Here is a 13,784-nt window from a genome sequence, read left to right as displayed (position 1 = left end):
TATTTTCTGGAGATATCCCATTCCAAAAAAAGAGTTCCCGTGCCCTGTGTTTGTATATGGTGAATAAAGTTTAGGAGAAAAAAAAAAAAAAGAATATATCTGGGTTTATCAAACGCACGTGACTGCGCACTCCATAAGACGTTGCACAGCCAAACCAAGTGCAACATATGTGCTTTACTGTATTATGAAAGCGTGGATTATTAGTAAAAAACTTATGCCATCCTCTCAGACTAAATAAATAAATAATAACGATAACTAATCATTTACTGACTCGTTACCGCAAATCTTGCCCTCTCGCGGTCGAGCGAGATTCAAACGTTAACTATCACGTGCCTCTCGCAGTAACGTGACTCTCACAAACAGGAAGTGCGAAGCCAGACAACTTCTCCCCAAGTCTCCCAAACACGTCTGCTTTGTCCCGGTTAGCAGTCTCGGGTCAGGCCGTCCTCCCCGGTACCAGACCCCCTGACACCCTCAGGTCGGACTCCAGCGGAATTAAAGAGGCGCACAGGTGAGGTATCTAACATTTAGCTCGAATTTGTGCTCATTTTGTCCTTTTTAGGAGGTGGATTGACCTCCCTAGTCATAACCTAGACTAAATCAAAACCTTCCTCTAGTTTTCTTAATTAAGCAAGCTTTATATGCGTGAAATGTTTTTTGTTTGTTTGTTTGTTTGTTTTTTAGTTATGTTTAGTAATGTTTCGATTTTTCTTTTACCGGCTTTGCGTGTTAACAGAGAAAAAGAAACTTTGCCCCAGGCTACAAAAGCTGGGAGACCGAGACAGTAGTCAATAGATCGAGGGGAAAGAGCCGAGGTCAGACGCACTACGCTTGAGTCCGTTTATAGTTATAATCTAAAGCAATGCTCCCTTCATTCTGTAAGCGCTCTTACGTCTCTGTTTATTAGTTACCCCTATGCAGAGCAGACTGCCACAGCTGCTGTCCACATACAAATCCCACCATTATGACACTTAGACTGCTCGGTTTATAAAGAAACTCTTAGATTAAATGCATTTCTCACTCCTGCTCATTCATTTCAGTGAGGTTACTCAGATTATAGTGCGGTAACACAAACCACAGTCTAAAGAAATGACCACAAAAATAATGCAGTGTTCTAAGCTTCATGGGTGCCTTTTCAGTATATAGCAATATTTCTTTTGTATGTTTGATTGTTTTATTTAACTGAGGGGGAAAAAACAAGTCTCTGTGTTAGTAATGGTAGAAACTTGTCTGCGCAATAGTGGAAACCCCACCTGATCATCTGTCAAGAGAACCTGGTGCTTCCTCTTTTTTTAGTTTCCACTTACAAACATCTGCACTGAGTGGCTTTTATCGCCCTAACTTAAAATAGATGCCATCTGTTAACCCATATCAGCCTCTCCCTCCTCATTTTTGCAAATGTATTCCACCATGCACTGCAGTAGTTTGGCTCAGCTGTTGGATATTTAGAGGAAAATGTGTATGTGAACTTGTTTCCTTGGTGTTGTACAAGCAGCTATGGGCTCCATATTTCGCAGCGAGGAGGTGTGCCTGGTGCAGCTCTTTCTTCAGTCCGGCTCGGCCTATAATTGTGTCAGTGAGCTGGGAGAGTTGGGCCTGGTTGAGTTCAGAGACGTGAGTTCATTAAACCCTTTTTTTTTTTTTTCCTTGGTGCAATTCTACTAGTCCCCTGCAACAAATTAAATCATGGGTTTTAACTTAAGTCATGTAGTCATCATCAATGCCCTTATTCTTTGCTCTCTGGTTTCAGTTAAATCCCAGTGTGAACGCCTTTCAGAGGAAGTTTGTCAGCGAAGTCAGAAGATGCGAGGATCTCGAAAAAACTTTCCGTGAGTACTGACTCATTCTGCTCCTCTTTCCATTTAACACTACTTTTTCCATAATTTGTCATCTGTCCTTTCTGCCCTCCAGACTTCCTGGAGCAGGAGATCATTCGCTCCCTATCACCACCCTTGAAGGGTCCACTCCCTCCGCCGTGTCCCACACCTTCAGCCCCTCAGCCCCGTGAACTCATCACCATAGAGGAGGAAAGCGAGCGGCTCGCCAGAGAGCTCAAAGAGGTGAGTGCTGAAACTGAGGCTGAGAGGGGGCTTTTGTTTTTTGATAAGTGCACCATGAGAGAAGGATGAACTCTTTAGGTTGTTGGGAAATTGTGCCCGTTTCCCAATAGGTGTCCAGGAACAGAGACAGCCTTAGGGCTCAGCTGACGCAGCTCTCTCAGTACCAAGGAGTCCTGACCAGAACTCACTCTCTCACAGCGTCACACGTGGTGAAAAACTCCTTTTCTGCATGATCTTCTGTCATTTTTGTCCTGCAGAAAAATAAAAAAAAACGTTCCCCTTTGTCTTATTCTCACAGGTACCACCAGCTGCAGTGGAGAGCCAAGGTCTGTTTGATAACCGCCAAGATGTCCGCCTCAGGTAGGTCTCATTTGCCACAATGCAAAAGGTTTTATGTTTTATGATAACACATTTTTCACCGCACCTCCTCTTCCTCAGTTTTGTGGCAGGAGTGGTCCATCCCTGGAAGGTCCCATCCTTTGAACGACTGTTATGGCGGGCGTGTCGTGGTTACATTATCGTGGATTTTACAGAGATGGAGGATCGACTTGAGCACCCGGACACGGTAGGAGCTCAGAGAAAGAGAGAAGGGATTGTAGAGAGAGTTTTTAATTTGCCACATGTTGTGGGTTTCATTCCAGGTGTTTTACCACAGAGGTTTGCTCTTTCTACATTTTCAGGGGGAAATGGTGCAATGGACCGTGTTCCTCATTTCCTACTGGGGAGACCAGATTGGGCAGAAAGTCAAGAAGATCTGTGATTGGTGAGGAGACTTTGTTTTATTTTTAGCGTTCTGAAACTGCACGCTGTTGTATGTTGAGCCTGGATTTGTTTGGATTTTCCCTCTTTGCAGCTTCCGCACTGTGACATTTGCATACCCCGAGAGCTCCGCTGAGAGAGAAGAGGTTCTTCAGGGACTTCAAGCGAGAATTGAGGACATCAAATCAGTGAGTGCTTCTCTTCTAGTATTTGGTGCTACATTGATACTATTAGTATCAAAATATTAAAAAGATCACTGTAACATCTGATTTTATCATTTCTGTTTAGGGTAGTATATTACAGTACTTCTAAAACACTTACTACACCTCTCTTTCATTTCCCTTTGTGACTTCAGGTGTTGTCACAGACCGAAAACTTCCTGCAGCAGCTGCTGATGAGGGCGGTGGCCGTTCTGCCCCAGTGGAAGGTGCGAGTCCAGAAATGCAAGGCGATCCAGGCGGTCCTGAATCTCTGCAGCCCCTCTGTCACTGAAAAATGCCTGATCGCTGAGGCGTGGTGTCCCACTGCCAAGCTGCCTGAACTGCAGAGTGCGCTGAGAGAGGGAGGGGTGAGACGAGAGATCAGCAGAAATGCTGTAAAAAACCACAGATGAGTAAATAGCCTAATTTTGCTCTCCGTTTTTATCCCACTCTCTTCTCTGTCCTCAGAGGAAAAGCGGCAGCAGTGTTGACTCTTTCTACAACCGCTTGCCTTCCTCTAGCCCTCCACCTACTCTGTTTCCCCTCAACTCCTTCACAGAAGGTTTCCAGAACATTGTTGATGCCTACGGTGTGGCCAGCTACCGTGAAGTCAATCCAGGTATGTCACCACACCACATAGTTTATTTCCTTTTGAATGTTGAGCATTAAAAATTTGTTCAAAGTGAAGTCGTGCACATATTTTTTTTCTTTGGGTAAGTCTTTTCTCTTTTCATCTGCAGCACTGTTCACCATAATTACGTTCCCCTTCCTGTTTGCGGTGATGTTTGGTGACGTGGGTCATGGCTTACTGATGGCTCTGGCTGCTCTCTGGATGATCCTCGAGGAGAAGGATCCCAAACTCAGAAACAACAACAATGAGGTAATTTAGAAGAGACACTCAATATTTAAGGCCAACTTCACTGTTATTCTATTTCATCCCATTCAGTCAGCTCCGTGAAAACCAGTAAACAAAGAATAGAACAATATACTTCATTTCAGACATTCCAGTATCCATAATATGACAGATTGCAGTTAAAATTTTCGGTATGAATTTCCAAAGCCTAATTTCCTCTGCACCACGTGATCTGTTCTCTATACTCACTTCCTGTTTCACAGCTTTCCGTAAAATCCAAAAGTAATGTGCAGTGAGGAATCCAAGAGTATCTTTTAATCTCAGCATATGGTTTGAAAGTTGGATGCAACAAACACGCCTCCAACTTGAGTCTGTTGGTTGCACTACAGGTTGCACAGATATGAAATTTGTTGAAAATAATCAGAACAAAATCCAATGATTTGCAAACCTCATAAACTCATATTTTATTTGTAACAGGGCATAAAAATCATGTAAAATGTGTGAACCAAGAAAATGTACCATTATGAGAAAAAATTAAGGTCATTTTGAATTTGATAACAGCAACACATCACAAAAAAAGTTGGGACTGGACCATGTTTATCAGTGTGCAACATCTCTTCAAATTCTTCTGCTACGGAGCCATGCTGTTTAATAGCTGCAGCCGCGGGACATCCCTGGAAGAAGACAGTACCTGGATGGGAACATATGTTGCTTACATGTCCTTGACTACTAAAATGTATGCTCTGTGTGTGTGTGTGTGTGTGTGTGTGTGTGTGTGTGTGTGTGTGTGTGTGTGTGTGTGTGTGTGTGTGTGTGTGTGTGTCAGATCTGGAGGATGATGTTTGGAGGAAGGTATCTGATTCTGCTGATGGGTCTGTTCTCCATCTACACCGGAGCCATTTACAACGAGTGCTTCAGCAAAGGCCTCACTACCTTCAGCTCAGCCTGGCATGTCGGCCCAATGTTTGAAAAAAACATATGGAAGTAAGAAGATTTTCCTAAGTAAAATGATTTGCTTTTTACTCTAGTTTCTACATGCTTTCTTTGCCTTCGTGTGATCTCTTTCAGTTCATCAGTGCTGGCAGGGAGCCAGTACTTGTCCATGGATCCTGTTGTACCTGGTGTTTACACAAGCCCCTACCCATTTGGCATTGACCCCGTCTGGGGGATGGCGAACAACAAACTAAGTTTCCTAAACTCATACAAAATGAAGATGTCAGTCATCATTGGTATTATTCACATGACTTTCGGAGTCTGCTTGTCATTCTTCAACTACTGGTAAATAATGCTTGCCCTCTGTTGCTTATATATTATGTGCACACCTGTTTTGCATGTTCCAGACTTGCTCTGCACCACCTTCACTTCGTGTTCTTATCTTTGTTTCCCATGTTGTTGTTGTTTTTTCCCCTCCAGGCACTTTCGCAAGTACAGCAGTGTGCTCTTTGTGCTGATCCCAGAGCTCTTCTTCATGCTGTGTCTGTTTGGCTACCTGGTGTTCATGGTGGTCTACAAGTGGATTGCCTACACTTCTGTCCAGTCCAGAAGCGCTCCCAGTATACTTATCCACTTCATAGACATGTTCCTCTTCACAGAAAATGCTGAAAACCCTCCTCTTTATCAAGGACAGGTGTGTGCAGGATTTGCATGCTTCACTAAACATATCAGGGTTTGATTTGTGCATCTTCGCGGCTTCCAGGAACAATCTGGATTTCTTTTGGTTTATTAGTACAATATGACAGTCACGTTAAAGAAACCTGCTCGTGACAATCAGCCACACTGAACATTAGAGTTGTGGTTACTTTTTTCAGTGGTTGTTTTTGTACTCTGGTTTGTATTTTCTGACCGTGTAGCATGTAAATGCAGCACTGCTTTGGCAGATGGTTCTCAAACCTCAGATGCCACATCTATTACAAGCACATGAACACAATAAGGGACTTTCCAAATACACCAATCAGTACTTTAACTGCATTATCAAGCAACAGTAATGTAGTTGTTTCTACTTTAAAAAAAAACAAAAATGGATCATTTCCTGCAGGCCCTGAGTTGAATAAATTAATGGTCACATGAGATGAATCCCCTTTTCTGTAACTCTTACTGTGTAGGGTATAGTGCAGAAGGTCCTGGTGGTGCTGGCTCTGTGTTCTGTCCCAGTCCTCCTCCTTGGGAAGCCCCTGTATGAATACATCATATTCAGGAAAAGACGACATCAAGTAGTGAGTCTGTGTTTGGCTGAATTTAAAAAAAAAATTTTTTTAATGCAGCTGCAATTTCTGACTGCCTGATCTTTAATTCTCTGCAGCATCAGGATGAAGACAGACGTCCCCTGGTGGCTGACGAAAGCGCCATCAATTTTCAACAGGGGGAGGTAGAAGGAAGAGCTGCAGCAGAAGAGGTAAGCATGAACCTAAGGTAAGTAGATTTGTTAAATGTGGTCATAAATTAACTTTGTCTTTTTTTTTTTTTGTGCTGTCTGTAGGAGTTTGATGTTGCAAATGTGTTCATGCATCAAGCCATCCACACCATAGAGTACTGCTTGGGCTGCATTTCCAACACAGCCTCCTACCTCCGACTCTGGGCTCTCAGCCTGGCACATGCACGTTAGTGGCACAGCACACACGCGGACACACACAAACACAATGCAAGTCTTCATACTCACATGGTGCACACGCACAAGACTTCCTCTATTAAACCAAACTTACTCATAGTGTTTTTTGTTTTTTTTTTAGTTGGTTATACACACTCGTGTTTCTTCCAAGCAGTTCTAGTTCTCTAACTGTGACTCATTTGTGTCTCCACAGAGCTGTCAGAGGTGCTGTGGGAGATGGTCATGCGTAAGGCGCTGACGTGGCAGGGTTACGTGGGAGCTGTAGTCCTATTTGTGATTTTTGCCTTCTTTGCGGTGTTGACCATCTCCATCCTTCTGGTTATGGAGGGGCTCTCAGCTTTCTTGCACGCGCTCCGTCTGCACTGGTGAGAATGACAGGAGGGGGGAGACAAAAGGGAAAAATACCTTTTCTTAACTAAGATATTATAAAAAGGAAGCTCCAGAACCACTTCTTTCAAATTTATTCTTAATTTCAGGGTATGTTTCAGATTTTATGTGGCTGTGCATTTAAGCCAGCGGTCCTAACCTCACAAAGGTCATGTTTTTTTTCCCTTTTTTCGTGCTAGTGTACACATTACAGCTATCATGTGACAGATGCAGTAGATGTAATGACTGTGCTCAGCACACTCTGCAGCAGCTTCTGGCATGTACCCTACATGCAGAGTTGGCTTTTATGTAGCATAAATGCAGTTGTTGGGATGGTGGTGCAAAAAAAAAAAAAAAAATGTCCACTGTAGAATAAGAGTAAGATTGACTTACACTTGTCTCTTTCACAGGGTGGAGTTTCAGAACAAGTTCTACAGTGGAGATGGCTACAAACTCAGCCCTTTCGCCTTCTCATCTATAATAAATGCATCAAACCCTATATGATCAGCCAGCTGATTATTCCGGGTTCCCAGACAAGTTAATTTGTGTGTGTCTATGAATCAAAACGACCCTGTCTTAATAAACGGTACTCAGATTTTTGTTAGCTTTGGCTATGAAACGGTTTAATTAACTTGCACAATGATCAGCGAATGATGAATGATATGCTGTAATTTTTGCATCAGTAGAATGACTCCCTATACAGTATATTTATGAATTTACCACTATATCATATATGAAGCATGTTTTGTATCCCCATGCCTTTTTTTCCCCCGAAGTGTTAATGAACTGCTTTCTAATTACTCTTTCAGTAGTTTAGAAATAATCAGGTATCATGTACTTTTCACTCTGTCAGCATTTATTATAAGCATCAATTGTCAAAAGGGAAAGTACACTAATTAATGGGTTTGTTCTGCAGCTTAAGGGAATGTTTAATTTTTTTAGCCTGACATATTGACGTGTAAACCAGTCCTAGAATTCTTCAAATGATGATCTGAGTGATTTTTATGAGCCAAAGATGCTTTCCTCTATTGCCACGTCTTCCAGGAACACCACACCACAAGTATTTATTGATAGCTGCATTTTTCTCTGGTGCCTTACTAGGACTGTTTGTTTATGCATTATGTGTTATGGACAGATCGTACCTTCTGTTGTTATTGCAGCACTTTACAATACACTGCAATGGCATGATTTTTTTTCCCCCACCTTGTTTACACTGTAAAATTGCAGTTTTCAACTGAAATTAAATAGTATTTGAGTTTTATTTTGTGAAGTATTTATCTGTTGCTATGATGTTACATTAGTACTTTGTGATGTTATCACTGATGAAAATAATGTGCAAAAGTCCAAGGAGCCAGACTTTCTGCTTCATTTTTAGTCCACTTCTTGTACCTGACCACTTTGAGAGAAATGTGTCCTTTGTTTTTTTATACCACTTAACACTGACCTGTGAATCATTCTTGCACAAAAAAGGCTCCTAACTCAAGATATCAACCAGGATTGTTTCTGCACATTAAACAAAATAAGCCAAGATCCAGTTTTAAATTCTATCTTTGGGCACTTTTTTTTTTTAAACTAGCAGCCTGTCACCAAAAAAGAAAAAACAACATAAACCGTGTTATTTTCATTTCTTTATTTGTATACACACACAAAAGAAAAAAAAAAAAGCCAAAAATAACAGTTTCACAGACAAATAGTATTTTTGCATCAACAAGGTGATTCTGAATAAGCTGTTGGTTAAAACCACATATCTTGGCATGGTGTGCAGTGTGTCCTTAAAAAACTGAGGAAACTGGACAAGTGGAGGACAAAAGAGGTGGCAGGACTAAGCAAAACAAACTCTCTTGCAGGTGAAATTTCTGACAGTCATGTCCTTGAGAAATAGGAGACAATCCAGCAAAGACCTGAAACAGGACCTGAGAGATGCATCTGTTCACTGAAGCCTCATCAGAAATGGTCTCAGTGGAAGGGCGGCTGCCAAGAAGCAGTTCTTAAGGAAGGGGTACGGAGACAGGGTGAGGCTGAGGTAAACAAAACAATACAAGAACTAGACTGAAAACTAGTTGAAACAGGTCTTACGGAGTGAAGAATCCAAATTTGATATTTTTGGTTCAAATTTTCATCGGTATGTATGTATAGGGATCATGAGAGAGGTACAACAGTGAGTCGCTACACCCATCTGTAAAACTCGGTCATGGTTTGGGGCTGCATTTCAACCAGTGGTTTTGGGGAGCTTGTCAAAATTGATGGACTTAGAAAAAGAATCAAGAGAAGGTTTTGATCCACTTTGCAACGCCATCTAGAAAGTGTGAATGGTAATGGCTTCATTTTTAAAAGCATGATAATGCTCAAACACACTGCCAATGCAGTCAAAGCATACCTGGTTAGAAAAACACAATGAAACACTATCAGTCATGGATGGGCCTTACTAGAACTTGGAGCTTAACATTCCTGAAGCATCCTGGGATCATCTTGACGAAAAAAAAAACAAAAAAACACAGAACTGAAAGCAGCCAACATCCAAAGAAGAGCTTTGGATGTCCTTAAGAGACCTGGAGAACTATTTCTGAAGACTACTTAAAGAAACGACTAGAGAGGTGGTGAGACACATTTACTTTTCAAGCTTGTTTCCCATTTTCCTTGCAACATAAAAAGAAATTTAGTGTATAAGAAGTAAATACAACAATGTAACAACGGAGCATCACACAAAAGTAGTCCGACATTAAATAAATAAATAATCGTATGCTACTGTACAGCACACATTTGACTGTTTTATACATGTTAACAGTCATGTGACCAGAAACACCAGTAATTATATATTATTAGTTGTTCTTGTTTAACAGATAATTCATTATATTTTTGCAGGTAAAATCTTAATCTGCAAAATCACTGGTGTCCTGATAATTGTGGTACAATTAAAAAGTAACTTGCAGTACTTGATGAAAGGGAGACATGTAAACGGAACCTTAACGCCATCGTTGGTTCCCATCGGTGCTGTTTCCCAAGTAGCACAAAGTGTGCCGGATATTACCGGAATGTCAAAGCTGGGACTCCTCATGTAGGTGCATTTTCTTTTTTGTAAATAGTGTGTTTGCATATATTTTGACGGCATAGCGTCTTACCTGATGGTAGCACGCTGATTGGACTTTTGTTTGAGTTTGTGAGGTGAGCACTGCTCGGGAGGAGATGGCTCTGAGCGAAGTCAGTCGCAGCGTGCGGCTGCTTTTAGGTCAAATGCAATGCTGTCGGTCAACTGTGCTTTCAAACCTCACAGGTAAGTAACGCTAGAGTCCGTTAGACTTTTTCTCTGGAGTCACAAAAAACTGAGCAGCCTTTGTCTCACGCAGCTCGGTGTCTGAGTCAAGCAGCCTCTCAACCGGAGCCCAGCGCGTCTGAAAATGAAGCCGTGAACCCGACCTTTGTGAACAGAAACCCCCGGAACCTGGAGCAGATGGCTCTAGCAGTGAAGGACCGGGGCTGGAAGACAACCTGGCCTCACCAGGAGTTCTACCACAGGTCTGTACTGGTTTAGTCTTTTACTTTCAAATCCAAAATCAGACTGACTTCATACCGACTGAGTAACGCTGTGAGGGTGTATCCTGTTGATCTAGTGAAATTAGTCTGTGGAAACAGGAGGTTCCTAATAATGGCAGTCTAAATTCAGACGACAAATAGCTCACATATGACTTTTCAGAGGGCTTTTATTTTGAAATCGGTTCCTCCAACTTTGTAGTAACAACCACGACAATGTAACACATTACTCTGTTAGAAAGTTACAGAGTAACTAAGTTAGTGTAATTGATAATGTAACCAGCAACCTTATCAAACTGAAACACATTTAAAATGACTTCAATCTAAGTATCATTACTTTGCCAGGACCAGTGAAGACTCATACTCTTGAGACATCATGACAGTCTCTTCACAGGCCTGTGTATTAACAATGAGCAGAGTGTCACTCTCTGCTAACACCAACCAAGCAACCCACTGCACCCCCTGTGTCACAGATTTGCTGATCAGTCCAATTTAATTCATTGTATAATTGCATAGAGCCAATTCAAGGCAGCAGTCATCTAAAAACACAAAGTTAATATAGGCCCAGTAATCCTCTATAAGCAAGCACTTGGTGTCAGTAAAAGAGAAGGAGGATCTCTTTGGAAAGGAAGAGACCTCTGGCAGAACAAGGCTCAGGGAGGGTGGCTGACTGCAACGACTTGTAAGGGTGCGAGGGAAAAGCATCAAAAGATGGCAAACAAGACAACCCAAAAGTCTTACACTTGGTTGCAATCAGTAACCAGAAGACAAAGTTAATGGCAAGCGATAGTTCTATATAGTGCTGTGAAAAAGCATTTGCCCCCTTCTTGATTTTTTTTTTCTTTTTTTTTCACATTTCTCACAATTGTTTCATCATACAATTTTTAAATATTAAACAGTTATAATGGGCGTAAATAGAAAATGCAGTTTTTAAATGGTGATTTCAGTAGCTACTCAAACCTACCTGGCCTTGTGTGAAAGAGTAGTTGCCCCTCCAGTTAAGTCATGAATTAACTGTAATTAACCACATTTTTTGGAAAGCTGAGTTCAATTTCACTAGCCACACCCGGTTAGCCTGATTACTGCCAGATCTGTTGAATCAAGAAATCACTTAAACAGAACCTGTCTGACAAAGTAAAGTAGGCCAAAGGATAAAAACGAAAAAAAGCAACACATCACGCCATGATCTAAAGAAACAAAGTCACTGATGTCCATCAGTCTGGGAAGGGTTACAAAGCCAATTGTAAGGCCAGGGAACCACATGAGAGCCATTATCCACAAATGGACAAAACAGTGGTGAATCTTCCCAGGAGTGGCCGGCTTATTAAAATTACTCTGAGTGCATCGATGATTCACCCAGGAGATCACAAAAGAACCCAGAACAACACATAAAGAACTGCAGGCCTCACTTGCCTCGGTTAAGGTCGGAGTTTATGATTGCTGCTGTGCAGAAAGATCACAAAGACTTATCTCACATTTGCCTAAAAACATTTTGATGATTCCCCAAGACTTTTTGGAATGGGAACACAAAAGCTGAGCTTTTTGGAAGGTTTTAATCCCGTCTAATGTAATCTAATGTAAAACAAACATTTCATAAAAAGAACATCATACCAACAGTCAAACATGGTGGTCATACTATGATGTCTGTAGCTGCTTTGCTGCTTCAGGACCTGGATGAATTGCTGTTATTGATGGAACCAGGAATTCTGCTCTGTACCAGAGAATCCTGACTGAGAATGTCCGGCTATCAGTTCATGCGCTGAAGCTCGAGCTAAGTGGGCTTATGCAGCAAGGCAATGAGCCAAAAACATACCAGCAAGTCCACCTCTGAATAGCTGAAAAAAAAGCCTCCAAAAAAACGAAACAAAACAAAGGTTTTGCAGTGGCCTAGTCAAAGGACTCAAATCCAATTGCAATGTTTTGGCATGACCTTAAACAGGCCGTTCATGCTCGAAAACCCTCCAATGTGGCTGAATTAAAACAATGCTGCAAAGAAGTGTGGGCCAAAATTCCTCCACAGTGATGTCAAACATTCACTGCCAGTTATCACAAATGCTTGATTACAGTTCTTGCTGCCAAAAGTAGCAACACCAGCCATTAGGTTTAGAGGCCAATTACTTTTTCACACAGGGCCAGGTGGGTTTGGATTGTATTGTTTTTTTCCCTTAATAAATTAAACAATAATAATTTAGAAATTGCATTTTTTATTTACTCGGGTTGTCTTTGTCTAATATAAAAATTTGTTTGAGGATCTGAAACATGTAAGCATGAGAACTATGAAAAAAAAAAATATGAAGGAGGCAAATACTTTTGTCACAGTACTGTAAATACACAGACACTCAAAGAAACAAGGTGAACAGGGGTGATGTAATGGCACAAACAGATAAAACAGAACATGCATAAGTAAACGCAGCTGCTGGCAGCAAAATTAAAAGAGAACTGCAGACAGCAGTTGTCTCAATGTACTGGGTCACAGCGTGTCACACACACAGGTGTCTATTGGTCATCTTAATGTAGTTTAACTTCTGTAACTGAAATTGTGTAATAAACATCTGTATATTCACTACTACTATTCTAGACTATAAATATTCTGTATTTGTTCCGCCCCATTCGATTTAAAGTGGCTCTGAATGCTTTCATACAAACTTAATAGAACCAGTCAAACTTACCATCTTCATAATAAAAATGTGAGTGCATAAAGAACAGTTATCTCTGTTTCATTTCTTATCACACCTCTGCCACTTGTGTTTTATCATGTTTGCTCCTCTCATTGTTTCAGGTTGATGTTCTCCCGCAGCCAACACCATGTGACAGCCCAGGTGTTCTCCAGCTGCTCGCCTATCCCGGTGCTTTCTTGTTCGACCAAAGAGTGGGCTGTGAAGAAGGAGCTGGCTTCTACAAACTGCGTGGCAGCCTGTCAGGCTGTAGGCGAGGTACTGGCACATCGCTGCCAGCAGGCTGGCATCACCAGGATGGTGTACAGGGCGATTCCCTGGACATACCGCTCGGATGGCGTGAGTATACGCAGCAGGGACTGATAGAGAAATAAAGTTACTGTCATTTTCACTCACTGAAGGTGTCTGCTTCACGTGTTTCTCTCTCTCTCTCTGGCTTTTCTGTTTTGTAGGTTCAGTCTTTCAGAGCTGCAATGAAAGCAGGAGGAATCACTCTCAGTGAACCCAGAAGGAAATATATTGGGACCTGACTTTAAGTCATTAGTCATATCAGTTATTTTGCATAAATCTACTCTGTATTCACATTAACTCTCTTTTGTTAACTATTACTGTACTGATATTAAGATCACCAGCTCTAAGTGACAAACTTAGGAAACTGAATAAGGCTTGTCCCTGTGCTGTGTATCTTTTGAATCAAGTCATTCTCCTCTGGTGTATTATTTAATCCAAAAATAAAGT

At 41.5% G+C, this 13,784-nt stretch overlaps 2 protein-coding genes across 2 annotated transcripts; both read left to right on the top strand.

Annotated features, from left to right (window-relative positions):
• The first annotated feature begins 363 nt into the window (after nucleotides 1–363).
• On the top strand, nucleotides 364–8,104 carry LOC115787262 (V-type proton ATPase 116 kDa subunit a-like). Its single transcript, XM_030739860.1, has 20 exons — nucleotides 364–511; nucleotides 1,496–1,614; nucleotides 1,751–1,829; nucleotides 1,912–2,060; nucleotides 2,171–2,266; nucleotides 2,359–2,420; nucleotides 2,499–2,625; nucleotides 2,741–2,823; nucleotides 2,914–3,007; nucleotides 3,175–3,387; nucleotides 3,488–3,638; nucleotides 3,760–3,899; nucleotides 4,699–4,856; nucleotides 4,941–5,150; nucleotides 5,286–5,499; nucleotides 5,975–6,085; nucleotides 6,172–6,264; nucleotides 6,349–6,469; nucleotides 6,671–6,842; nucleotides 7,254–8,104. Exons 2-20 carry the CDS (start codon nucleotides 1,498–1,500, stop codon nucleotides 7,345–7,347), a joined length of 2,484 nt encoding a protein of 827 aa, XP_030595720.1. The 5' UTR covers nucleotides 364–511; nucleotides 1,496–1,497; the 3' UTR covers nucleotides 7,348–8,104.
• A 1,779-nt stretch (nucleotides 8,105–9,883) lies between these two features.
• On the top strand, nucleotides 9,884–13,784 carry mrpl18 (mitochondrial ribosomal protein L18). The gene is made up of 4 exons (XM_030739428.1): nucleotides 9,884–10,114; nucleotides 10,188–10,356; nucleotides 13,151–13,385; nucleotides 13,499–13,784. Exons 1-4 carry the CDS (start codon nucleotides 10,027–10,029, stop codon nucleotides 13,574–13,576), a joined length of 570 nt encoding a protein of 189 aa, XP_030595288.1. The 5' UTR covers nucleotides 9,884–10,026; the 3' UTR covers nucleotides 13,577–13,784.

The sequence above is a fragment of the Archocentrus centrarchus genome, chromosome 10 (assembly GCF_007364275.1).
Source record: "Archocentrus centrarchus isolate MPI-CPG fArcCen1 chromosome 10, fArcCen1, whole genome shotgun sequence".
In the NCBI taxonomy this organism is placed as follows: Eukaryota; Metazoa; Chordata; class Actinopteri; order Cichliformes; family Cichlidae; genus Archocentrus; species Archocentrus centrarchus.
The sequence above is the reverse complement of the archived record's forward strand: the minus strand, read 5'-3'. Positions and strand labels throughout refer to the sequence as shown.

Excerpts from the sequence above, each read along its gene's own strand:
- LOC115787262 (XM_030739860.1), top strand. The coding sequence starts at position 1,498 with ATGGGCTCCATATTTCGCAGCGAGGAGGTGTGCCTGGTGCAGCTCTTT. Across the intron at positions 2,267-2,358 it reads ACTCTCTCACAGCGTCACAC|GTACCACCAGCTGCAGTGGA; the intron begins GTGGTGAAAAAC and ends TTATTCTCACAG. Across the intron at positions 3,388-3,487 it reads GTGCGCTGAGAGAGGGAGGG|AGGAAAAGCGGCAGCAGTGT; the intron begins GTGAGACGAGAG and ends CTCTGTCCTCAG.
- mrpl18 (XM_030739428.1), top strand. The coding sequence starts at position 10,027 with ATGGCTCTGAGCGAAGTCAGTCGCAGCGTGCGGCTGCTTTTAGGTCAA. Across the intron at positions 10,115-10,187 it reads TGTGCTTTCAAACCTCACAG|CTCGGTGTCTGAGTCAAGCA; the intron begins GTAAGTAACGCT and ends TGTCTCACGCAG. Across the intron at positions 13,386-13,498 it reads GGACATACCGCTCGGATGGC|GTTCAGTCTTTCAGAGCTGC; the intron begins GTGAGTATACGC and ends TCTGTTTTGTAG.